General features: G+C 46.2%; 1 protein-coding gene across 1 annotated transcript in view; it reads left to right on the top strand.

The window, feature by feature from the left end:
- The window catches only part of ift140 (intraflagellar transport 140 homolog (Chlamydomonas)), a 146,855-nt gene that overhangs the window by 52,517 nt on the left and 67,745 nt on the right, over positions 1 to 26,593 (top strand). Inside the window, exons 11-18 of the mRNA XM_068056698.1 lie at positions 188 to 260; positions 724 to 815; positions 8,417 to 8,544; positions 16,224 to 16,341; positions 18,665 to 18,801; positions 20,128 to 20,290; positions 21,917 to 22,048; positions 24,838 to 25,037. Coding sequence (XP_067912799.1) covers positions 188 to 260; positions 724 to 815; positions 8,417 to 8,544; positions 16,224 to 16,341; positions 18,665 to 18,801; positions 20,128 to 20,290; positions 21,917 to 22,048; positions 24,838 to 25,037 — 1,043 coding nt within the window. The remainder of the gene's footprint in view (positions 1 to 187; positions 261 to 723; positions 816 to 8,416; positions 8,545 to 16,223; positions 16,342 to 18,664; positions 18,802 to 20,127; positions 20,291 to 21,916; positions 22,049 to 24,837; positions 25,038 to 26,593) is intronic.

Below are 26,593 nucleotides of genomic sequence, written 5' to 3'. Positions count from 1 at the left end.
TAGAAATGTGTCATTCACAGGCTTGTTTAGTTGCCATTTTTGAGGGTATACAGTGCATCATGAAGCAGTTTAATGGTGGATCCTGACTCAAATTATGACTGTAGATTAAACCTCTGAGCTGATCACAGCCCTGGTTTGGAGAGTCTGGCCCTGCTGTGAGTGAAAACTCTGTTCCCTGTTGTTGCAGGAGACAGTAGTGGTATGGAATGGAAAGCACACTACCGTTTTCGAACCATTTGGACCATCGCTAAGAAATGCAGGTAAAATATCATTTGCTTTTTCAGGTGAAATCAAACAGTTTTTAAAAATTCTTTCATGGGATGTGGGCATCACTGGCTAGGCCTGCATTTATTGCCCATGCCCAGTTGCTGCGTCAGTACTGTGGGTACTGGGTTTCCTGGCACTGAATGAAACAGAAAGTCAAAGGAGCTGCTCTTCGTCTCCAAACAATTGCAAAAACTGTGTTTAACAATCAAAACTGAATTGTGAATTCTAATGTAGGAAATTAATTTTTTCTACAAAAGTTATGAACTGGGTGATTGCATTAATGTGATGGAAATCCATGCTCCCTGGAGACATTATGAGAGTCTCTGGTCATTGGGGATCCTGTAGGTGGAATGCTCCATGTGATTGGCCCTGCTTTTCCTCCCATACCTCTTTTCACTGTTGCATTTCCTATGTTCTAACTGCTAACAATAATGTGCACTATGGGGTTTCTTCCAGGCTCATTTCCCTGTGATTCTTGTGTTTTGGCTGTCCATGAAGAGAGTATTTACACTGTGGAGCCAAACCGCGTGCAGGTTCGCACACTGCAGGTAAATGGAAGGCTTTCATTTCCTCCATTATCAGTGGTACTGTACTCCAGGAGTAATTGGCTGCAGATCTGATTTTAATATTGTCTTTCCAGATGGACCTCGTTTAGAATTCTTTTTATGTTGAGTTTGGGAGCAGTTTGTGCTGTGGGGCATGTTGTAAGAGGCACTTTCTTTGAAGAATTCTTGTTTGCATTCTGTATTTTGTCACCAATCAATATCTTCATTATATGTTGGAACCAGACAGTGCAGGTACCCTCAATAGCTACTTAAATAACTTTGTACTTCCTGTTCTAATTGTGGCCAATGATGGTCACTTTTGGCAACATATATAAGCTGCAAGTCCTCCTTGTCAGCTGTAAAAAAAAAAGTTTAGTCTTGCAATCCAATGATTGCACAAATAGAAATGTGCAACAAGTATTGGCCCTGCATATTGTAGCACATATGTAATCCAGCAGAAAGGTCAGGAGGTCATATTTATTCCTAAGGCACTGCGTGAGTGGTCAATTTGTCAGATAGCCCTCCTTCCAGTTCCTGTTGGGGAAGCTTGGACAACCAAGTAAAGGCCTGCACAGGTTGGGGAAAAGAACCCGACCATCCCTTTACTTACCTTCTGACTCAGAACCTCCAGGAAATGCACTCACTCATTGTCACTCGCTCATTGCGCAGACTCAGTTTTGTCCCAAACTGCAGGCTCAGGTAAGTTTTTTAATTTCAATACTTACCAGCAGAGCACTTGCCTTGTGTGTCCTGCCCGACCTGGACTCGGCCCAACCCGACCTGAGCCCGAAAGCCGGACCCGGAAGAGCGGCCCGACCCGAGCCCGAACCTGACACATGTCGTCGGGTCCAGTCAGGTTCAGGTCGGGTAGCAGGCCTTTACAACCAAGGGTTGACTCTGAACTTCCAGCTGTTCCTTGCTGCAGCCTAAATGCAGATGTATTTCAAGCTGACCTCCAGCTAGAGCTCCTTTTTTTTCCAAAAATATACTTATTCATAAAAACCTGTAAAAAAAAACATTACAAAACAGTTCAAAACAGCACAAAGTTGACATTTCAGAAAGTGCAAAGGAAATCAGTTTTCTTCAATACAGGAGTGAGTTGCCTCATAACCCTTCCATTCCATTTTACATGCCATGTACATTTTACAGCAAAACCATATTTGGTATATACAGCCCGAGGTGTTTCCCATGGGTCCAGCCCCTCAGTTCACTGTGGTGGGAGGACCTTACACCGTGGTCTTTCCCCATTGAGCCTTTACCGCGGCTGCCCCAAGCTTCAGTGCATCCTTCAGCACGTAGTCCTGGACTTTGGAATGTGCCAGTCTGCAACATTTGGTCCTGGACAACTCTCTGCGCTGGAAGACCAGCAAGTTTCGGGCAGACCAAAGGGCGTCTTTCACCGAATTGATAGTCCTCCAGCAGCAGTTGATGTTTATCTCGGTGTGCGTCCCTGGGAACAGCCCGTAGAGCACAGACTCCTGCATTACAGAGCTGCTTGGGATGAGCCTCAACAAAAACCACTGCATCTTTTTCCATACCTGCTTTGCAAAGACACATTGCAGAGGAGGTGGGCAACCGTATCTTCCCCACCACAGCTGCCTCGGGGGCAGCGTATGGAGGCAGTGAGATTCCAGGTGTGCAGGAAGGATCTGACAGGGAGGGCCCTTCTCACCACCAGCCAAACTATGTCTTGGTGCTTTTTTGAAAGTTCTGGTGATGAGGCATTCCGCCAAATGACTTTGCCTGGGATTGTCACTCCTCTTATGCTTCCTAATGGACTCAGCAAAAGGTTTGATAGAGCTCGTTTTTTTTCCCAAAATATACTTTATTCATAAAAACCTGTAAAAAAAAAACACATTACAAAAGAGTTCAAAACAGCACCAAGTTGACATTCCAAAGAGTGCAAAGGAAATCAGTTTTCTTCAATACAGGAGTGAGTTGCCTCACAACCCTTCCATTCCATTTTACCTGCCAGGTACATTTTACAGCAAAACCATATTTGGTGTATACAGCCCAAGGTGTTTCCCATGGGTCCAGCCCTTCAGTTCACTTTGGTGGGATGACCTTACACAGTGACCTTTCCCCATTGAGCCTTTGCAGCAGCTGCCCCAAGCTTTAGTGAGTCCCTCAGCACGTAGTCCTGGACCTTGGAATGTGCCAGTCTGCAACACTTGGTCGTGAACAACTCTTTGCGCTGGGAGACCAGCAGGTTTTGGGCAGACTAAAGAGCGTCTTTCACCGAACTGATGGTCCTCCAGCAGCAGTTGATGTTTATCTCGGTGTGCGTCCCTGGGAACAGCCCGTAGAGCCCAGAGCTGCTTGGGATGAACCTCGACAAAAACCACTGCATCTCTTTCCACACCTGCTTTGCAAAGACTAATTGCAGAAGGAGGTGGGCAACCGTCTCTTCCCCACCACAGCCACCTCGAGGGCATTGTGCGGAGGGGGTGAGACTTCAGGCATGCAGGAAGGATCTGACGGGGAGGGCTCTTTTCACCACCAGCCAAGCTACATCTTGGTGCTTGTTTGAAAGTTCTGGTGATGAGGCATTCCGCCAAATGACTTTGGCAGTCTGCTCGGGGAACCATCCAACAGGATCCACCATCTCCTTTTCCCGTAGGGCCTTGAGGACATTCCGTGCAGACCACTGCCTGATGGATTGGTGGTCACAGGTGTTTTTCCGCCGAAACTTTTCCACGAAGGATAGGTGGTACGGCACGGTCCAACTGGATGGAGCGTTCCACGGCAATGCGACCAGGCCCATCCTTCGCAACACTGAGGACAAATAGAACCTCAGCACGTAGTGACACTTGGAGTTGGCGTACTGGAGGTCCACACACAGCTTGATGCAGCCGCACACGAAGGTAGTCATCAGGATGAGGGCAACGTTGGCTACGTTTTTCCTGCCCTCATTCAGAGGTTTGAACATCGTGTCCCTCCGGCCCGGTCCATTTTGGATCCCCAGATGAAGCGGAAAATGGCTCGGGTAACTGCCACAGCACAGGAGTGGGGTATGGGCCAGACCTGCACCACGTAGAGCAACAACGTGAGACCCTCGCACCTGATGACCAGGTTTGTGTAGAGCAGTTTGATCCAATTGCAGATTCTCTCCTCAAACCCCATTTTGAAAGCACATCCATCATGTAGGTGTGCGATATCCTGTCAAAAGCCTTCTCCTGGTCCAGGCTGATGAGGCAGGTGTCCACCCTCCTGTCCCGTACATAGGCGATCATATCCCTGAGTAGCGCGAGACTATCGGAGATCTTCCTGCCGGGTACAGTACAGGTCTGGTCAGGGTGGATCACCAACTCCAGAGCAGACTTGACTCGACTGGCGATGACTTTGGACAGAATCGTTAAGCAGTGAGATGGGCCTCTATTTTTTCTGATTTCTGCCCTCTCCCCCTTCCGCTTGTAGATGAGGGTGATGATGCCTTTCCTCATGGATTCTGACATGCTGTCGGCCAGGAGCATACTCTCGTATACTTCCAGCAGGTCCCGGCCGACCCAATCCCACAGGGCTGAATACAACTCAACCGGTAAGCCATTGCTTCCGGGAGTTTTACTCGTCTCGAAGGACTTGACAGCCTTTGTCAGCTTGTCCAGAGTTAGCAGCTTGTCCAGTCACTCCCTCATGCTGTCATCTAAAACCTCTGTGATAGATGACAGGAAGGACTGGGAGGCTCTGCTGTCTGTGGGCTTTGCGTCATACAGCCCAGCCTAAAAGGATTTGCTGATCGTTAGTATGTCGGACTGCGAAGATGTTACTGAGCCATCCTCTTCCTTCAGGCTTCTGATCACAGAGTTCTCTGTGTGTACCTTTTGGAAGGAGAAACACGAGAAAGTCTCATCCTGCTCAATGGAGCGGACTCTGGACCGGAAGATGATCTTGGAGGCCTCCGTGGCAAAGTGCGAGGCCTGCCGGCTCTTCACCTCATGGACGTCCTCCTTGACCTCGACCCCCATCGACTGCAGCCGGAGCAGACTTTGCATACTTTTCTGGAGTCGGGACATTTCCCTCTGTCTCTCTCTCGCCCTCGGAACACCTTTGAAGATAAAGAACCTCTTGATGTTCTCCTTGATCGCTTCCCAGCAGTGAACTGGAGACTCAAAGAGGGGTTTCACAGTCCTCCAACCTTTGTAATCCCTTTTGAGTTCCTCAATGTTCTCTGGGGTTAGCAGTGTAGCATTGAGCTTCCATATCCCCCTGCCAACCCGCTGGTCGTCCTGTAAGTGACAGTCAGCCAGTAAGAGGCAGTGGTCAGAGAAGAACACCGGCTTGACGTCGGTGGATCTGACCGTGACAGCACGGGACACAAACAGGAAGTCAATCCTGGAACGGGCAGACCCGTCCGATCTTGACCATGTGTATCTACGCTGCGTTCCCTCTGCAGGTTTGCTGAAGACGTCGTGCAGTTTTGCATCTTTTACTGTTTCTATTAGGGATCTGGACGTAGCGTCCAGTTTGCTGTCATCTCTGCTGGATCGTCCAGCTGCATCGATGATGCAGTTGAAGTCACCGCCTAGGATGACCGGCCTGGACGTCGCCAGCAACAGTGAGAACTGCTGGAAGACGGTCAGCCGCTCACTGCATTGAACCGGGGCGTACACGTTGATCAACCGGAGCGGAGCATTGTTGTACGTTACATCTGCTACGAGGAGGCAACCGCCCACCACCTCCTTAACTTCGGAGATGGTGAAGTTAATTCCCCGCAGCAGAATACCCAGGCCGGAGGAATGGGAATCATTACCCCCTGAGCAGATCGATGGCCTGTGGAACCACCATTGCAACCATTACCAGTAGGTGCTGAGGTGTGGTATTCCACACTCCTGCAGAAACAGTCGGTCGGCTTTGACCTTGGCGAGGTAATCCAAGGTTGAAACACATCGCGAAGTGGATTTAATGCTACGCACATTAATTGAAGCAATCCTTATACCGATTTTTTTACATTAGTTGTTGCTTCCCATACCATTTGTCCTTGCTAGTCCCAGTCCTTCGGGATGTTCCTGCATACCCATAGTGTACGCAAGCTGTTTCACGATCGTTGGGCTCAGAAACCCCTCCTGGTTTTTCATGCAGGGTTTGTTCCACTTGGGTGACATCAGGCGGGGTCTTGTAGGCAGCAAGGATTGGGCTGCCCTCTGCTGTTCCCCTCTGTTCCTCCTTGAAAACATCACTGCTCCCGGCTTCGATAGAGCTCCTTTTTTTTAATTTTCAAAATATACTTTATTCATAAAAATCTGTAAAAATTACATTCCCAAACAGTTTAAAACAGCATCAAGTCAAGAAATACAAACAGTGCAAAGGTGATCAGTTTCCTTCTATACAATTATGAGTTGCCTCACAACCCTTCCATTTCATTGTCATGCCATATACATTTTTACATTTACAGCACACAAAATGTTCCCGATACAGTTCGAGGGGTTTCCCATGAATCCAGCCCCTCAGTTCAGCTTGATGGGGGGACCTTACACCGTGGTCTTTCCCCATTGAGCCTTTACTGTGGCTGCCCCAAGCTTCAGTGCGTCCCTTAGCACGTAGTCCTGGACCTTGGAATGTGCCAGTCTGCAACATTCGGTCGTGGACAACTCTTTGCGCTGGAAGACCAGCAAGTTTCGGGCAGACCAAAGGGCGTCTTTCACCGAATTGATAGTCCTCCAGCAGCAGTTGATGTTTGTCTCCGTGTGCGTCCCTGGGAACAGCCCGTAGAGCACAGACTCCTGCATTACAGAGCTGCTTGGGATGAACCTCGACAAAGACCACTGCATCTCTTTCCACACCTGCTTTGCAAAGACACATTCCAGGAGGAGGTGGGCAACCGTCTCTTCCCCACCACTTCGATAGAACTCCTCTGGTGGCTGAGTGGATAAGTACTCTGCGTGCCATGGTACTCAGCCATATAGACCCGAGAGGTCCTGCATTCAGTACCCTTCTTGGTGATGGTGAAGTCGCTGCAGTCAGAGGGAAGTGGGGTGAGAATCGGACAACTTTGCCCTCCTATTTGCTGTCCTGTGACACCTGCTGAAAAGTCCATGCATGGAAGCCTGGTGAAACTCCACTGTAATGGTTAAATGACTTTTAATCCTTCTGATATTTTTGATCAGTAACCACTTCGGTAATGTTTTGAAACTGAGTTGTCCTTGCCTGAGCCGCAGCAGCAGAGGATGTGGTGGATTCAGTTGTAGGGATATCTTCTCCTGATCCAGCACATAGAGGTAGAGGGGCTCCTCAATCCAAAGAGCCTCCCATTCAGGGGATGCAATGGGTAGAACAGACTGAGTGCAATGCATGGTGCAGTTGGAGTGAATGAAGATGGCACAGCTCAGGCTGTTGTTCTTTAAATGATGCTGGCAACTATGAGTCTCTAATGAATCTTAGCAGCCAGTCACGAAGTATAAAAAAAGGCTGCATTTGCTGACAACGCCACCACTAGGTGGTGCTGTACTGGCACATGTGCAAATGCAGCCTGTTGCACTAAAATGTCACAGTCTGCGACGTTCAGGCAGCTGCCAGGACTAAAGATGGCGCTGCTCAAATAATCACAGCATGGCAACGTAAACCCATGGCAGTACACAATGGCCGGAGAGCGCAGGCGGGGGAAGTGGGGAGAGAGCGGGCGGGGGAAGTGGGGAGCGAGCGGCCGGAGAGATATGGGGAGGGGGGAAGCGGGGAGCGAGCGGCCGGAGAGAGTGGGCGGGGTGGGGGGAAGTAGGGAGCAAACAGTCGGAGAGAGCGGGCGGGGTGCGGGGGGAGTGGGCTCTCTCCCCGCTTCCCCCACGTTCTCTCCCCGCTTCCCCGCGTTACGTGATGAAGCCATCTGCGCATGCGCCAACCAGTCCTGGCAATGTGGAACACTGCGCATGCGCAGGGAGCAGGAGCCCATTTGCGCATGTGTGCAGCTTGGCGCCGTCTGATGATGTCCGCGGCCGCTGCGTTGTCAGGAATCACTGATTAAAAAAAGGAACAAACTATTGAGCAAATTGAAATCTTCACACAAAGATTTAACTCGGTCCTGCAGCTGGTAAAACAGACAACGGAAAAGAGGCTGCGACTGTAAAGGTTGTTTATGGAGGGACACTTTATAGTTCGTGCCTTTTTGTTCATCCCCCTTTGAGCAGATGGATGATAATATTTCTGCTTTAAATAAATATATATTCTTGCATGATCAGTTCATTGTTTAATAAATGCGCTTAATTGTTTAAAAGCAGAACCAAGTCTGTTATGTTCTATCACCGATTGAGGATTGGAGAGAGATTCTGTGGAGATGTAGGAATAATTCCAGAAAATTAACAATAATTCACAGGCCAGGGCTTAGTATCCTGGGCACCTTACCAAAAGCTGATTTAGACACCTTCAAAGGCATGGCGGATTGGGCAATGTAAGATACAAGAGCAGACAATTCTAAAACAAGAAAGGTAAAAAGACCCAGAAAGCTAATGTCTCCATTCTTCCAAATCCATGTTGAGTTCATTTTGAAGAAGGTACTTGAAGGTTAAGAGGAGTCTGCTCTGCTCAGAATGAGTGAGTAGCTGATATAATATCATGGTGTGATCTCTGATGCCTTTTGCTGGCCGTGACAGTCCTGAGTGTGTTCTTCCTTTCAGGGTACAGTAAAGCAGCTGCTTGTGTTCAGTGAGACGGAGGGAAACCCCTGTCATCTTCACATCTGTGGGAATTTCCTGGTGGTGGGGACAGACACAGCACATGTGAAAGTCTTCGATCTTTCCCGCAGGTATTGTACACAATCCTGACGCTTGAAGTAAACCTATTTATAGAGTTTAACCAAAAGGCCTGCCATGAAATCATGCTCCTATATTGAGGTTACTGCTTTGATTGAAGAATGGGAAATGCTGTTCAAAATGAAGAGAACAAAGCTGGAAGTAGGAAATAAATAGAAGGAATACTAGAATAAGCCAGGTCTGTCGGATATATCAAATCAACCACACTGAAATTGAATCCTTAACTTCCTGATGCCCAGAGTTGAGTTTTTCAGTAAATAGATTGAGTTTTGTGTTTATTCTTTACTTTAAAATAGCAAAACAGTTATTTCCTGGATGGTATTGGGGTCCACAGCACATGCAAAGGTTTTCAACCAAATTACAGGAAAGAAGTCTCGGAGTGCTGTTTTTGAAGGTTAATATCAAATCAATCCCATTTCCTTAGTTTCAGTGTTGTACCAAACTGTGGATAATATTATACAAAGATACGGGGCGATGCATTTCACACCTTTGGACTTCCTCATTGCAGTTTGTGATCCACATATTTATAAAGTACTCAATAGAATTTTTTTTTTAAAAAGCAGGGATCTGTTTCATAAGTCATACACTGATATTATTCTGTTAGAAGATTTTTTGAGGCATTGTGTGTTTTTCTGCTAAACACCGCTGCTGCCTTGGAAGTTATTCTGAATATTGTTACACTGATACTTGAACTCATCTAATCACTGGACTGTTGAAATTAATCATCTCACACACTAGAGGGTGTTGGCATGAAGCACAAGGCTGCCCAAACAGGCAGATCTGTGACTCATTCTGATTAGAGTTCCCAAGATCTGGTTCCTTTCATTTTCAGGCTTGTCTAAGATTATTGACTTTTATGGGGTTACATTTTGGATGTTAGGATACTACAATTATGAGGGTCAGTGGTTGTGTAAACCATGCCTTGCATTACACACACAAGCAGACACAAACAATACAATCATTCTGTACCCAGTCCCTCTGTGTTTTGTCTTTGATGTAAGAGGGTCATGTGTTCAAGTTTCCTCCATAACTTGCAAACATAATCTAGACTCTTTGTTACAAAAGTTACTGCACTTCAGTAATAATTGGCTGTAAAGTGCTTTGGAACATCCTGAGGTTGCTAAAGGTGTTATACAAATGTAAGTTTTCTTTTCCTTATTGACAGTGTGATTAGACTTGGCTAGGAGGGGAAGAGTTTCTAAAGTGTGTTCAAGAGAATTTTCTAAATCAGTATGTTTTCATTCCAAAAAGGAAGGAGGCATAGCTGGATCTGGTTCCAGGTAATGAAGCAGGTCAAGTGGATCAAGTGTCAGTAGGGGATCATTAAAGGGTCAGTGATCATAAGGTTTAGGTTCGCTATAGTAAAGGACAATAGCAATTCAGAGTAAAAATAATTAATTGGGGGAGGGCCAATTTCAATGTGTTGAGAACAGATCTGGCCCAGGTAAATTGGAATCAAAGATTGGCAGGGAAAACTGTAATTGAGCAATGGGCTGCCTTTAAAGAGGAGAGAGTTCAGGTACAGTCAAGGTACATCCTCAATAGGGGGAAAGGTAGGACAAACAAATCCAGAGCTCCCTGGATGACAAAAAAGATAGAGTAAGATGACACAGAAAAAAGGTGTGTATAACAGATGTCAGATTGATGATACAAGTGAAGACCAGGCTGAATATAGAAAGTTCAGAGGGTAAGTGAAAAAAGAAATAAGAAGCAAAGAGAGAGTATGAGAAGAGACTAGCAGCTAATATAGAAGGAAATCCAAAAGTCTTCTGTAGGCATATAAATAGTAAAAGGGTGGTAAAAGGAGGAGTAAGACTGACTAGGAACCAAAAAGGGGATTTACGCATGGAGGCAGAAGGCTTGGCTGAGGGACTAAATGAGTAATTTGTATCTGTCTTTACCAGGGAAGAAGATGCTGCCAAAGTTGTTTGATGAAGTGCCACATAAACAGGCTTGTTAGCAAAGTTGAAGCCCAAGGAATAAAAGGCATAGTGGCAGCATGGATACGAAGTTGGCTGAGTGACAGGAAACAGAGAGTAGTGGTGAACAGTTATTTTTCGGGCTAGAGGAAGGTATATAGTGGGTTCCCCAAGGGTCGATGTTAGGACCCCTGCTTTTCTTGATCTATATTAATGACCTAGACTTGAGTGTGCAGTGCACAATTTCAAAATTTGCGAATGACACAAAACTTGGAAGCATTGTGAACTGTGAGGAGGAGGGTGATAGATTTCAAGAAGATTATAGGCTGGTGGAATGGGCGGACATGTGGCTGATCAAATTTAATGCGGGGAAGTGTGAAGTGACATATTGGAAGAAAGTATTGTGTTAAGTTCTGGGCACCACACTTTTGGAAGGATGTGAAGGCATTGGAGTGGGTGCAGAAAAGATTTACGAGAATGGTTCTGGGGATGAGAGACTTACGAACATATGTACATATGAATTAGGAGTAGGAATAGGCCACTCGGCCCCTCGAGCCTGCTCCGCCATTCAACAAGATCGTGGTTGATCTGATTGCACCCTCAGCTCCTCATTCCCGCCTACTCCCGATAACCTTCCACCCCCTTGCTTATCAAGAATCTATCAATCTCTGCCTTCAAAATATTCAAGGACTCTGCTTCCACCACCTTTTGAGGAAGAGAGTTCCGAAGACTCAAGACCCATTGAGAAAAAAAAAATTGTCCTCATCTGTATCTTAAATGGGCGACCCCTTATTTTTAAACAGTGACCCCCTAGTTCTAGATTCTCCCGCAAGAGGAAACATCCTTTCCACGTTCACCCTGTCAAGACCCCTCAGGATATATATGTTTCAATCAAGTGGCCTCTTACTCTTCTAAACTCCAGCGAATACAAGCCTAGCGTGTCGAACCTTTCCTCATAAGACAATCCGCCCATTCCAAGTATCAGTCCAGTAAACCTTCTCTGAACTGCTTCCAACGAATTTACATCCTTCCTTAAATAAGGAGACCAATACTGTACACAGTATACCACATATGGTCTCACCACCCTGCTTCAATGAAGAGTGCAGGAGGGCAGGCCAGGAGCAGCATCAGGCATACCTCAAAATGAGGTGTCAACCTGGTGAAGCTACAAAAAAGGACTACTTGCATGCCAAACTGCATATGATAGACAGAGCTAAGTGATCCCATAACCAACGGATCAGATCTAAGCTCTGCAGACCTGCCACATCCAGCCGTGAATAGTGGTGGACAATTAAACAACTAACTGGAGGAGATGGCTCAATAAATATCCCCATCCTCAATGATGGGGGAGCCCAGCACATCAGTGCGAAAGATAAGGCTGAAGCATTTGCAACAATCTTCAACCAGAAGTGCCTAGTGATTCATCTTGGCCTCCTCCTGAAGTCCCCAGCATCACTGATGCCAGACTTCAGCCAATTAGATTCACTCTGCGTGATATCAAGAAACGACTGAAGGCACTGGATACTGCAAAGGCTATGGGCCCTGATATTCCGGCAATAGTACTGAAGACTTGTGCTCCAGAACATGCTGCACCCTAGCCAAGCAGTTCCTGTACAGCTACAACACTGGCATCTACCCGGCAATGCGGAAAATTGCCCAGGTGTGTCCTGTACACAAAATGCAGGACAAGTCCAACCCAGCCAATTACCGCCCCATCAGTCCACTCTTAATCATCAGTAAAGTGATGGAAGGTGTCATCAACAGTGCCATCAAGCGGCACCTGCTTAGCAATAACCTGCTCACTGATGCTCAGTTTGGGTTCCACCAGGGCCACTCAGCTCCTGACCTCATTACAGCCTTGGTTCAAACATGGACAAAAGAGCTGACCTCAAGAGGTGAGGTGTGAGTGACTGCCCTTCTCATCAAGGCAGCATTTGACAGAGTATGGCATCAAGGAGCCCCAGCAAAACTGAGGTCAATGGGAATCGGGGAAAACTCTCCGCGGGTTGGAGTCATACTTAGCACAAAGGAAGATGGTTGTGGTTGTTGGAGGTCAATCATCTCAGCTCCAGGACGTCACTGCAATAGATCCTCAGGGTAGTGTCCAAGGCTTAACCATCTGCTGCTTCATCAATGACCTTCCTTCAATCATAAGATCACAAGTGGGGATGTTCGCTGATGATTACACAATGTTCAGCACCATTCATGACTCCTCAGATACTGAAGCAGTCCATGTAGAAATGCAGCAAGACTTGGACAATATCCAGGCTTAGGCTGATATGTGGCAAGTAACATTCGCACCACACAAGTGCCAGGCAATGACCATCTTCAACAAGAGAGAATCTAACCATCTTCCCTTGACATTCAATGGTATTACGATCATTGAATCCCCCACTATCAACATCCTAGGGGCGACCATTGACCAGAAACTGAACTGGTGTAGCCATATAAATACCATGGCTACAAAAGCAGGTCAGAGGCTAGGAATCCTGTGGTGGGTAACTCACCTTCTGACTCCCCAAAGCCTGTCCACCATCTACAAGGCACAAGTCAGGAGTGTGATGGAATACTCTGCACTTGCCTGGATGGGTGCAGCTCCAACAACACTCAAGAAGCTCGACACCATCCAGGACAAAGCAGCCCACTTGATTGGCACCCCATCCACAAACATTCACTCCCTCCACCACCAACGCACAGTGGCAGCAGTGTGTACCATCTACAAGATGCACTGCAGCAACGCCCCAAGACTCCTTAGACAGCACCTTCCAAACCCACGACCTCTACCAACTAGAAGGACAAGTAAAGGCCAGCTTCCCGACCCGAACCTGATGGGACCCGACGACTTGTCGGATTAGGTCAGATCGGGTTGCACTTCCGGGTCCGGCATTCAGTTTCGGGTCGGGCAGGGGTGGACACATGCTATCACCACCTCAGGTAAATGGCTCCAATGTTAATTTACTTTTTGGACTTGAAAGGTGGTTTTGTTACAGTTATTTTAAGCTTGTGCAGATAAGGAACAAAGTGAAAAAAGGAAGCTAGGTTAATTGATGGTTGGGTCGGGCGCGGGAAAAAATGGAAGGACTCGGGCTGGGTCGGGCTCAGGGTCGGATGTGGTCCTGTCGGGCTTGTCCGGGTTTCATTTGCAGACCCAAGCCAGCTTTTAAGGACAAGGGCAGCAAATGCATGGGAACACCAGCACCTGCAAGTTCCCCTCCAAGTCACACACCATCCTGACTTGGAACTATATCGCCGTTCCTTCACTGTCGCTGGGTCAAAATCCTGGAACTCCCTTCCTAACAGCACTGTGGGTGTACCGACCTCACATGGACTGCAGTGGTTCAAGAAGGCAGCTCACCACCACCTTCTCAAGAGCAAATACGGGTGAGCAATAAATGCTGGCCTAGCCAGCGATGCCCACGAATGAATAAAAAAACCAATGCCCTGTATAACTGTAGCATAACCTCCCTACTTTTGTATTCGATTCCCTAATAATAAATGATAACATTCTATTAGCTTTCCTAATTAATTACTTGCTGGAACTGCCTACTGACCTTTTGCAATTCATACACTGGGACATCCAGATCCCTCTGCATCTCAGAACTCTGTAATCTCTCACCATTTAGATAAATGCTTCTTTTTTATTCTTCCTGCCAAAATGGACAATTTCACATTTTCCCACATTATACTCCATTTGTCAGATCTTTGCCCACTCACTTAACCTATCTATATCCCTTTGTAGCCCCCTTATGTCATCTTTACAATTTACGTTCCTACCTATCTTTGTGTGATCAGCAAATTTAGCAACCATACCTTTGGTCCCTTCATCCAAGTCATTTATATAAATTGTAAAAAGTTGAGGTCCCAGCACAGATCCGTGTGGCACATCATTCATTACATCTTGCTAATCAGAAAATGACCCATTTATGCCTACTCTCTATTTCCTGTTAGCTAGCCAATCTTCTATCCTTGCCAATATGTTACCCCCTACACCATGAGCTTTTATTTTTCGCAATAATCTTTGATATGGCACCTTATCAAATGCCTTCTGGAAATCTAATACAGTACATCCACCAGTTCCCCTTTATCCACAGCACACGTTACTTCTTCAAAGAATTCAAATAAGTTGGTTACTCATGATTTCCCTTTCACAAAACTGCCTGATTACCTTGAATTTTTCTAAGTGCCTTGCTATATCGTCTTTAATGATAGCTTCTAACATTGTTCCTATGACATATGTTGAGCTAACTGGCCTGTAGTTTCCTGCTTTCTGTCTCCTTTCTGAATAAAGGAGTCATCAACTATCTCAGTAGCCACTTCTTTTAACACTCGAGGATGAAGTCCATCAGGACCTGGGGACTTGTCAGCCCACAGCTCCAAAAATTTCCTCAGTACCACTTTCCTGATGATTGTAATTTTCTTGAGTTCCTCCCTCCCTTCCATTTCCTGATTTACAGCTATTTCTACTTCAATCACAAGGGTAGATTAACAAAGCTGGGGCTGTTCGCTTTAGACAAGAGGTTGAAAGGAGATTTGATATAGATGTTGAAAATCATGAGGGGTCTGGACAGAGTAGATAGGGAGAAACTGTGATGGAAGGGTTGAGAACCAGCGGGCACCGATTTAAGGCAAATGGCATAAAAATCAGAGTTGACTTCAGGAAAAACTTTTACACAGTTAGTGGTAGGATCTGGAATGCACTGCCTGAGTGTGGTGGAGGCAGCTTCATGTGGCTTTCAAAAGGGAATTGGATAACTATCTGAAGAGAAAAAATTTGCAGGGCTACGAGGAAAAGGCAGGGGAGCGGGACTAGCTGAGTAGCTCTTACAGAGAGCCAGCACGGACATGATGTGCCGAATGGCCTCCTCCTGTGCTGTAACCATTTTATGATTCTAGGATACTGCCTGTGTTTGAATAGTTTGTGATGCTCATGGTCTAGCCTCACATGTGAAGAATGCACTGGAAATAACGTGATGCTCTGGAACCTCACCTTCGCAAATTTCAATACCTTCAGGGGAGGGGGAGAACAGCAAAATAATACTTCTTGTTGGCCATGGTTCAGTGGATGGCATTCTTCCCTCTGAGTTAGAAAGTCGTGGGTTAAAATCCCATTCCAGAGACTTGAGCGTGTAATCCAGTGTAGTATTGAGGGAGTGCTGCACTGTCAGAAGTGCTGTCTTTTGGATATGTTATGCTCCATCTGACTTCTTGAATGAATGTAAAAGATCCCATGGTACTGCTGGGAAAAGAGCAGGTGAGTCTTCCCAAAGGCTGAACTTCGATCATTGAGCTTATTATCTTGCAGTTAACTCAACCCAAAGTGACTCTGCTTATCTCTCTGGAAACTGGGATCTAGGTACTCTCATCTGAGCTGGAAGAACTGAAAATGTCTCTAATGGACACTCATTCCCTGAATTTTCCCCCTGTTGGTTAGGCGGCCTTATCATATAGTATACAGTGCAGATGAATATTTATCTTGCTTGTCTTAAACAAAAAAAAATTGCATGGTAAGAGGTTGCTGAGAGGGTTATTCCCTTTGTATGTAATATTGATTATGCTCTGTTGCTACTTCGCAGTAACTAGGGAAACTGATGCTACTTCTTGTGTCTATCCTTTAGGGTTCATTGTGGTTCTGGGAATGAATTTGTGGTTCTGGGAATTAATTTGTGGTTCTGGGAATTAATTTGTGGTTCTGGGAATTAATTTGTATCAGTGCCCAAACATTGGCCTAACCTGATGATCATTCTGTTCCACAGGGAAGCAAAGCCTCACTGTAATGCTAAGAACCTGGCAGAGCACGTCCCCAATCTGGGGAGCATTGCATCTGTGAAGTGCAGCTCCAATGGTAATAACGTCAGCATTCTCATCAACAGGGTAAGTGCAGCTGGAAGCATGCCAGCTCCAGACAGACTTCCCTATGCAGCTGGGCAGGTAATGGTAAGGGTGAACCCTGTTTCTAGAGTGGGCCTCTAGCAGGAGCCTTGGAGATGCAGAAGTTTAATTCTATTATATAATTGACATAAGGGCAAATTCCACAACTCTGATGCCTGCTGGGTGTCACACATCACAGAGAGTGGGTCAGAGAATGGCTACTGCACTGTAAGCCTATTTCTGGCCCACTCTCCTTCACAGCAAAGGGTCATAGAGTTATACAGCACAGAAACAGGCCCTTCAGCCCATCGGGTAACCAAATCACTCCTGCAATTAAATAGATCAAAATGTAAACTAATCATGGCCCTTCCAGGATTTGAGCACACAGTCTATACTGACACTTCACTGCAGTACTGAATAAGTCTCAGCTATGGCTCAGTGGGTAGCACATTTGCCTCGCAGTGCGAAGGTTGTGGTTTGACGTTCCACTCCAGGATTTGAGTACAAACATCAAGGCTGACACTCCAGTGGAATACTGAGGTAGCTCTGCATTGTTGGAGATGTTGTCTTTTGAATGAGATGTTAAACTAGGGCCCCTTCTGCACTCTCAGGTGGACGTAAAGGGTTGCACTATTTTGAAAAGAAACAGGGGAGTTATCCCCAGTGATCTGGCCAGTATTTATCTGTTAGTCAACATGACGAAAACCGAGAGAGAGCACAATGAAAAGTTGTATTGTTTATAAGAAGGGTACAGTAAGCAGTTCGAGCCACCCAATAACAGGAAGGATCCTATTACCGCTGAGAAGGGACAGAGAGGGATAATACTCTCGCACCATTCTTAGAGCATTGTATGTAGTCGTCTGATCACTCGGTAGATACTGATGCCTGTGACAAGATATTGTGCTGAGTTACGAGAACCATGCTGAGCTGTCTGCCTAAGGACAGGTCCCAGCACGTGAGATTCTTGAGTCACTTACTAGGGTACAGTAGTTCAGTTGGTTTCCTGTTGCCTTCCTCATGGTGTTTATATTCCAAGTCCCTTTTCCCAGGTGGGCTTTAACCAAAGCTAAAGAGTCCCACCTACAGGGGGCCACCTGCTGCCATCGGCTGCAAGTTCCATAAACCTTTAACACAGCAGGACACGCATTAGATAGTGTTTTTATTCAAATGTAAGACATTTATTAGTTACAGTTAAGAGAGTCTCCAATTGGAAGTGGACACCTTGTTTCCATCTGGCTTTCCAGTAATCCACGGTCCTGCATATAGAGTCTCTGGTCTACCAGACTGAGTTTTTTTTATATTGTTTCATGGGATGTGGGCATCACTGGCAAGGCCAGCAATTGTTGCCCATCCCTAATTTCCCTTGACAACCGAGTGGCTAGGGCCAGGCCATTTCACAGGGCAGTTAAGAGTCACATGTAGGCCAGACCAGGTAAGGACAGCAGATTTTGTCCCTAAAGGAAATTAGTGAACCAGATGGGATTTTACGACAATCGATGATAGTTTCATGGCACCATTATTGAGACTATCTTTCAATTCCAGATTTTTATGAATTAATTGAATTTAAATTCCACCAGCTGCTGTGGTGGGATTTGAACCTGTGTCCCCAGGGCATTAGCCTGGGCCTCTGGATTACTAGTTCAGTGACATTACCACACCACCATCTCCCCAGAAAGAGTGATGTTCCTATTTAGGTGTTTGGTTCTGTGTGGTTTCTCTGGACAATAGGGATTCAGGATAATGAGCAGTTGAGTCCAACACTTGCTACTGGTTCCTGAAGTTTCATTAAGCTTGTTATACAGGTAATATTGTGTTGTGACACTGGAACAAGTTGGTTCTTTACATATTCAGGACCACAAGTATTCCAAGCACTGAAACTGGGCTTCAGGTGTTGGACCTGCCCTGCCCAGCACACAACAGCGATCTCACAATTTACATATATTAAAAAAATCACCTTTTCCTAACTATAGTTCTGATTTCACAAACTCCAGGAAGCAGGGTGGGTTGGGAATCTCTCTGATTCTGCTGCCCTGCACCACATTCCACGGGAAGAAAATCTATGCAGATGGCCAGGGCAAGATTCATTTTAATATTGTAATTAGAGTAATCTTGCCTTATTTCATGTCCTTCTGGCAGGCTCCATTCTCAGGCACCTGACTAATCCATTGGCCTGCTTTACTGAATTCCAAATTCTCATGGTGAGGTGTGGGAAAAGTTAGTACTCAGCTTGTGTATGCCCTGTTTTATTGATGTTTAGTTTAGAACTTTAGCCTGGAATCTGTTGTTACTGAGACACTGATGAATTGTGTTGATGTTTTCCCTCAAGGTGAATGGCACCCCAGATTCCAGGGTCTTTTTCTATGATGTGGAGATGGACACTCTGAATTACTTTGACTTTGAAACTGGGCGACCAAGCAGTGAAAGCTGTTCTGTGTCTCGTGTGGAAGAGAGTGACCTGGAAAAGTGAGTATGTTGGGGTTGTTGCTGAATGAGAAAGGTCCCTTATGATTGTTGAGGGCAGCTTAAAACCACACACAAACAACATTTCAATAGTATTCCTCATACTGAAACTCCTCTGAGGGAAAAGTGGCACTGGACAGGATGGAAAAGAGAAACAAACACTGACAGGTTAGGGATTTAGGAGGCTGTTGAATGCAAAGAGATAATGAGGCTGGGTGTTGAAGGGAGAGAGGTCAAGGACAGGGCGATAGTGGTCAAAAGAGCAACAGCTAGTTGGGGAGTGGAGGGAGCGACAAATGAAGCTGGGCCTTTTGTTTGATGCAACTGAGGGGGTTTCCATGCATTTAAGAGTTGAGCTTGCTGTGGGATTGGAGTCACATACAGGCCAGACTGGGTCAGGATGGGAGTTTTCCTTCCTGTTGGACTGTGTGTATCACTCACAGCAAGAAAGAATCCAATAACTAATCTAACATGGACAGAAACCCTTCTGTCTTGTCACAAGTCTTTGGGCTGGATTTTATGCACCGGCTGCCGCACTGGCAGCGGGCAAAAACAATGTGCGCCGCCATGCTGCTGCGATCTTCCCCACGGCGGCCCACAATAATATACTGGTCGGGCCACCCCGCGACCCCCCCTCCCCCTGCCACCACCCCCAGCAATGGTGTCAGCTGCCTGTGTGCCCTGCTGGCTAATTTAATTTTTTAAAGTTATAACCTGCCCCCCCCCCCCCCCACTGCACTGACTAAAAATCTGAAATCTGCTGCCCCTTTTTCACTCCCTAATAACAATAAAATTCATTATTTGCCCTCTCGCCTTCCCCTCCCCCCCCAAAGCACTTACGTTCCACTCTTGACCTTGTCTCCCCCAAACTGAACAAAGTGCACAGGTCACCCCTTCCTGCCATCCTCTACATTAATGATGTAAATTTGACCCCATTTCCTGCCCCCCCCACACTAAAAATTTTAAGCTCCCCCCCCCCTTCCTTACCACTGTGGCACCTGCTTTCCCCAGATGGGAAAGTGAAGATGCGTGACTGCCGGCCACTGCTCAGTAGATCGCGGCCTGACGGTAAGGTTGGAGTTGATTTTATTTAAATGTATGCATGCTGTTAATTTGAATATTTTAATCCGGGTCCCGTCGCCCAGTGGTGATGGGGGGGCCGCCATGGAGCCTCGCCGCCGCCGGGATGATTGGGCCCAGCCCTCCTGGTGTCGGGCTTTGTAGCGGGCTGCTGCCAGAACAATCTCCGGCCCCTCCCACCACGGTGTCTGACGTTGGGAGCTTTGTAAAATCCTGGCTCTTGTACATAATTTGTATTTAATTCTGCAGGGGGCGTTCTGAGATGAGTGAACTGCTGGGACGATATCCAATCAGCCATTTCTGGGACCAGAATGAACCCAAACTGTTTGTTTGTGAAGCCCTTCTGGCTGTTCCAACCCCAAAACAGTCAAAGCTGCCAGCAAGCACCAAGACCAATTGTACAGAGTACAAGGTGGGTATTCTGTCAGAAGCTTAAAATCACAGATTTGGGGGAAAGAAAGAGAGTTGGTATTTCAAATCTAAGCTCCTCCACAGTAACAGCTCCACCAACAACAATCACTTGGCACATTTGCAACAAGTGGACAAATAACTCAATTTTTGCCTCTGAATTTCTGAAGCACTGAGAAAGAATGCAGCCGTTCAGCACAGTGGCTGGGCTTCTTCCCCTGAGTGGCAGGGCTTTGCCCCCCTCCCTCAGTGACTCACAGACTCACTTTTCCTTTTTTTAATTACTATGTGGATCTTGGACCCTTAACCTTAATGCATTTACGGAGAGGCTTGATGCGTACATGAGAAAGAAAGGGAGAGAGATGGGTGGGAAGAAGTAACTAAATTGGGAGGAGGCTTGTGTGGAGTATAGACATCAGTACAGACCTGTTGGGCCGAAAGATGTTTCTGTGCTGTAGATTCCATGTAATTCTAATTAGGGAGAGAGTACAATTCTGGGATTTGCTTTGGATTGATCTAGCACAGACGCAATAACCCGAAAGACCTCAATCTGTGTTGTTAACTTCTATAGTTTGGACTGTTTGGGTTGCTGGGATTTCATTTTCCTTGCAAAGAATACAAATTCTGTGGACAGTTCATGATATGATAGAGGATTCCCAGTTTCACAGTAGCTCCAGGACTTGAGTGCATAGATCAAAGCTGTTACTCTGGTGCAGTACCAAGGGAGTGCTGCACTGTCGGAGGTGTCCTCTTTCAGATGAGATGTTAAATCAAGGACCCATTTGCCCTCTTGGGTGGACATAAAACATTCCACAGCACTATTTTGAAAAAGAGCAGGGGAGTTGTCCTTGGTGTCCTGGCCAATATTTATCCTTCAGAAAGCATCACAAAAACAGATTATCTGGTCATTACCGAACTGCTGTTGTGTGGGAGCTTGCTGTGCATAAATTGACTACAGAGTTTCCTACATAATAACTATGACTATATTTCAAATGTCCTTCAGTGGCTCTAAAGCACTTTGGGACATCCAGTGCTTATGAAAGGCGCTACAGAAATGCAAGTGTGCCTGTCGTCTTTCTTTCTTAGTGCCATCCACCTTTTCTCTTTCCACCTCACCCAATGAAAATTAAGTGACAGTGTGCTGGGATTGGTACTTTCACAGTGAACTCTCTTCCTAACAGCACTGTGGGTATACCTACCTCACATGGACTGCAGCGGTTCAAGAAGGCAGCTCACCACCACCTTCTCAAGGGCAATTAGGGATGGGCAATAAATGCTGGCCTGGCCAGTGACGCCCACATCCCATGAATGAATTAAAAAAAACCTAACCTGCTGTTATTCTGAGTGGCAAAAAAAAGGCCTATGGAGCAAGCAGCTGCATAATTGACTGTAGTTTTCTGGGAAACTGCATCACCCAAATTAAATGGAACACGATGTGAGTAACATAGTGAACTGTGTGTCTTCAGCAGTCAGGCTGCGTAGTGTCATTGTGGTGTGTGACTGTAGGGGACATCACTCCTGGTAACTCCGTTATATGGAGCTGATCCATTCTCTGTCCCCAGAGGGGAACCTTCCTGTGGTCCTTGCATCATTCTAACGTGTTTTCCGTTGCACCCTCCCATTCCAACAGGTGGATGTTATGGTGGTATCGTTCTTCATCACACAGGAACATGGCCTCTTGCTGCAGGACAGTTTCCCCAAGATGGTGTCCCATGAGGCCCTGTTGGGACTGGAGATCCCCTATTATTATTTCTCCAAGAAGGTATAGAGAATGGCAGAGCACTAACAAAATCTGACAGTTGGTATAATGGTTCACCTTCACAAAAGGATTCAAATGTTTAAAAAGTACTGTCCTATAAACATGTTGTGATATGGGAGTGGTCATTTCTCTTTTGCTGGTGTAGTTGATCTACAATTTAGGAGTAACAGTTCAGTCCAATGTTATAAATTGGGATTATAAAATTTCATTTTCTTTCTCCCTTTCTAACCCCTGCCCTGGGAGTGTTTGGGCACAGTGCAGAGGGAGCTTTATTCTGTATCTACCCCCTGTTTTTTTTTCTTCATTTTTTTTCTTTTTTTTCCTTTTATATTTTTCATGTCGAGGGGGCCTTTATTGCTCAGGCCCCCTTTATATACATACTTATATTTTTAAAATAACTTTATTAAAAACAGAAATAAACAAAAACTCAAATTAAAATGCCATTCTCGGCGTCGACAATGCAGTCCAGTCCCTGCGGTGCCCACCGGTCGCGGAAGGCCTCAAGTATACCGGCGGACACCGCATGCTCCTTCTCCAGGGACATCCGGGCGCGAACGTAACTGCGGAAGAGGGGCAGGCAATCGGGGAGGACGGACCCCCCGATGGCCCGCAGCCTGGACCTGTGAATTGCCACCTTGGCCAGGCCCAGGAGCAGACCGATGAAGAGATCCTCCTCCTGGCCCACGCCCCTCCGCACCGGGTGCCCAAAGATCAGGAGCGTGGGGCTGAAGTGCAGCCAGAACTTGAGGAGCAGCCCCTTCAGATACTCAAAGAGGGGCTGCAACCACGCACACTCCATATATACATGGAACACGGACTCGTCCAGGCCGCAGAAAGTACAGGCGGCCTGGGAGTCTGTGAACCTGCTTAAAAGTCTATTGCACGGGACTGCCCTGTGCAACACCCTCCACCCCAGGTCCCCGATGTAAAGGGGGAAGACTCCTGCGTATCTACCCCCCGTGCTGTACCTGCCCTGGGAGTGTTTGATGGGCTCAGTGCAAAGGGAGCTTTACTCTGTATCTACCCCCATGCTGTACCTGCCCTGGGAGTGTTGTATGGGGACAGTGTAAAGGGAGCTTTACTCTGTATCTAACCCAATGCTGTACCTGCCCTGGGAGTGTTTGACAACTCATTTCACAATTACACATCCAAATTAAAATTCAGGTGGCTCGTTTTAGTGTTGATTTTGTCCTGTGTTCATGGATTTTAAGAATTGAAGCTGATTTATTGTTCAACTTTATTAAATGAAATGTGAACTTGGACTGAAGTACATTAACTTTCAAACTGAAGGACGTGCAAATTTAAGAAATGCCAAGTGATCATGACATCAGATTGTAACTCAAGATTGTGCTTCTCACCCTGGTATGGTTTCCAACCATCTACTTTAAATGATAAAGCTCTATTGATGTCAGGGGATGTTTACTAATGTTTACCCCTTAGTGTTCCCAGTGAATCAGGTGCTGTGGGCCAGAACAATCTTTATATGAGATGATCTTTGAAGGTGGGAGGACAAATTGAGAGAGTGGTTAGTAAAGCATATGGGATCTTGGACTTCATAAATAGAAACATTGAGTACAAAAGCAGGGATGTTATGCTGCGCCTTTATAAAGCTCTGGTTAGGCCCCCACTGGATTATTGCGTCCAATCTGGTCACCACACCTCAGGAAGGATGTGAGGGTCCTTGAGATGGTGCAGAAGAGATTTACCAGAATGATTTCAGGAATGGGGGATTTTAGTTACAAGGTTAGGTTGGAAAAACTGGGGTTTTTCTCCTTAGAGCAAGGGAGATTGAGGGGGGCTTAATAGAAATGTACAATATTATGACTGGCTTAGATAACTTAGACAAGGAAAAACTGTTCCCATTAACTAATGGTACAAGGATTAGGCGCACACAGATTGAAGGTTCTGGGCAAGTGATGCAGGGGGAGTATGAGGAAGAACTTTTTTCGCAGCGGATGGTAATGACGTGGAACTCGCGCACAAGGGTGGTGGAAGCAGATACGATCAATGACTTCAAAAGGAAATTAGATGGCCACTTGAAGGAAATAGACTTGCAGGGATAGGGGAATCAAGTGGGGCAGTGGAACTGACTAAATAGCTCCGTGCAGAGCTGGCACGGACCTGATGGGCCGAATGGCCTCCTTCTGTGCGATACTTGATTCTGTGACCTCTGACTGATTGATTGAAATGTGTCAGCGGTTTGTTGTGTGCAACTGCTGCACTGAAACTTCACTGTCAGCCCTGTCCCTATGCAGTGTATGGTTTTTATTCCAGGACAATGGCTTGGAATGTATTCCTGTGTAAATGGCACTGTGCATCCTGCTGTCCATGTTGAACACTGAGGAAGATTGTATAGAAAAGCCAACCTAACATTCCTGCAGTCAGAGGAGACCAAGAATGACCTTCTGGAATGAGTGCACACCATTCCCCAGCTTTACACTAGTTTCCCCCTTTTTTAAGATCTGTGTTGGGATTTGTCCCTGAAAACTAAGATGTCAACACATTAGGCATGATGTTGAGCTGTACAACTTGGGAAGATCCAGGTTCAATCAGCTCTCTGTGTTGTGATACCTGCCAATTGTTGAACAGTCAGCTGGCACTTGCTGTGTGTGTATTCACACAATGCAAATGGCCTTCTAAAGGAGGCAGTGGGTGGCTGCTGGTCGCTGTGGAACTGCATCATAGCAAGCATCAGCATCTTCAGGAGGGACCAGAAGGGAGATGGGAAAATAAAGCAGAGCTGCTTGATTGTCCTCACTAATAACTTTAATGAATTTTTTGTTTAATTCTAGTCAGAGGAGACTAAGAATGACCCTGAATCGATGCCAGGCTCTCCTTCCATTCCACAGATGGTGGCAAAGAGGCCTCTGCGAGATTTTGTTGGGCTGGAGGATTGTGACAAGACAACACGTGATGCCATGCTGAATTTCAGCTTTTATTTAACGATAGGGGACATGGATGAGGCTTTTAAATCAATTAAACTCATCAAGAGGTGAGGCCATTTCTTTTCTTTCCTTGAAGGAATCCGTGAACTGTTTCTGTGACTGTGTTACTTGGCATGTTGCAAGGGTTGATTTGCTGGATTGCAGTGTTTAGATTATTGAAGGATGCCTGGTGGGGGCAAATTCCCAGCTTGTGTATTTTTAAGAGGAGTCATTCTCAACTGATGAAGTAGAGTGTTGGGGATATTATAATGCAGGGCGGTCATTTATTGATCTGCTACTTAGGAGTTTTTCTTTTAAACGTATTGATCTGTGGCCAGTGATCTATCACAAAGGAGCTCCTGTACTACTAATGGGAGGTGGCGGTGTAGTGGTAATGGACTAGTAATCCAGAGGTCCAGGCAAATGTTCTGGGGACATGGGTTTGAATTCCACCATGACAAATGGTGAAATTTGAATTCAATTAAAATCTGGAATTAAAAGCTAGTCTAATGTTTAGTTTAGTTTAGAGTTACAGCACTGAAGCAGGCCCTTCGGCCCACCGAGTCTGTGCCAACCATCAACCACCCATTTATACTAATCCTGCACTAATCCTATATTCCTACCACATCCCCACCTGTCCCTATATTTCCCTACCACCTACCTATACTAGTGACAATTTATAATGGCCAATTTACCTATCAACCAGCAAGTCTTTGGCATGTTGATTGTTGTAAAACCCATCTGGTTCATTAATGTCCTTCAGGGAAGGAAATCCGGCCTACATGTGACTCCAGACCCACAACAATGTGTTTGGCTCTTAAATACCCTCTGGCCATTCGATTGTATCAAGAAAAGGAATAAAACTAGACAGAGCACCTGGCATCAACCTAGGCACCAGAAATGACAATAGCAAACCCAGCCCTGTCGACGCTGCAAAGTTCTCCTTATTAACACCTGCGGGCTTGTGCCAAAATTGGGAGAGCTGTCCCAGACTGGTCAAGCAACAGCCATAGTCATACTCGGGCGGCACAGTGGCGCAGTGGTTAGCACCGCAGCCTCACAGCTCCAGTGACCCGGGTTCAATTCTGGGTACTGCCTGTGTGGAGTTTGCAAGTTCTCCCTGTGACCGTGTGGGTTTCCGCCGGGTGCTCCGGTTTCCTCCCACAGCCAAAGACTTGCAGGTTGGTAGGTAAATTGGCCATTAGAAATTGCCCCTAGTATAGGTAGGTGGTAGGGAAATTGAGGGACAGGTGGGGATGTGGTAGGAATATAGGATTAGTGCAGGATTAGTATAAATGGGTGGTTGATGGTCGGCACAGACACGGTGGGCCGAAGGGCCTGTTTCAATGCTGTATCTCTAAATAAATAAAATAAATAAAGATCGTCACAAAAAAATGTAACTTTCACCGAATCATACCTTACAATGTCCCAGACATCAACATCGGCAGGACAGACCCACCAGGCACGTTGGTATACAGTCATGAAGGAATTGCCCTGGGAGTCCTCAACATTGACTCTGGACCCCATGAAGAATCAATGCTTCTCCATGTTGAACACCAATTGGAAGAATGTAGGAGGGCAGCACCAGGCATACCTAAAAATGAGGTGTCAGCCTGGTGAAGCT

The sequence above is a fragment of the Heterodontus francisci genome, chromosome 24 (assembly GCF_036365525.1).
Source record: "Heterodontus francisci isolate sHetFra1 chromosome 24, sHetFra1.hap1, whole genome shotgun sequence".
Taxonomy (NCBI): domain Eukaryota; kingdom Metazoa; phylum Chordata; class Chondrichthyes; order Heterodontiformes; family Heterodontidae; genus Heterodontus; species Heterodontus francisci.
Note: the sequence above shows the minus strand (reverse complement) of the source record. Positions and strands in the feature narration are given on the sequence as shown.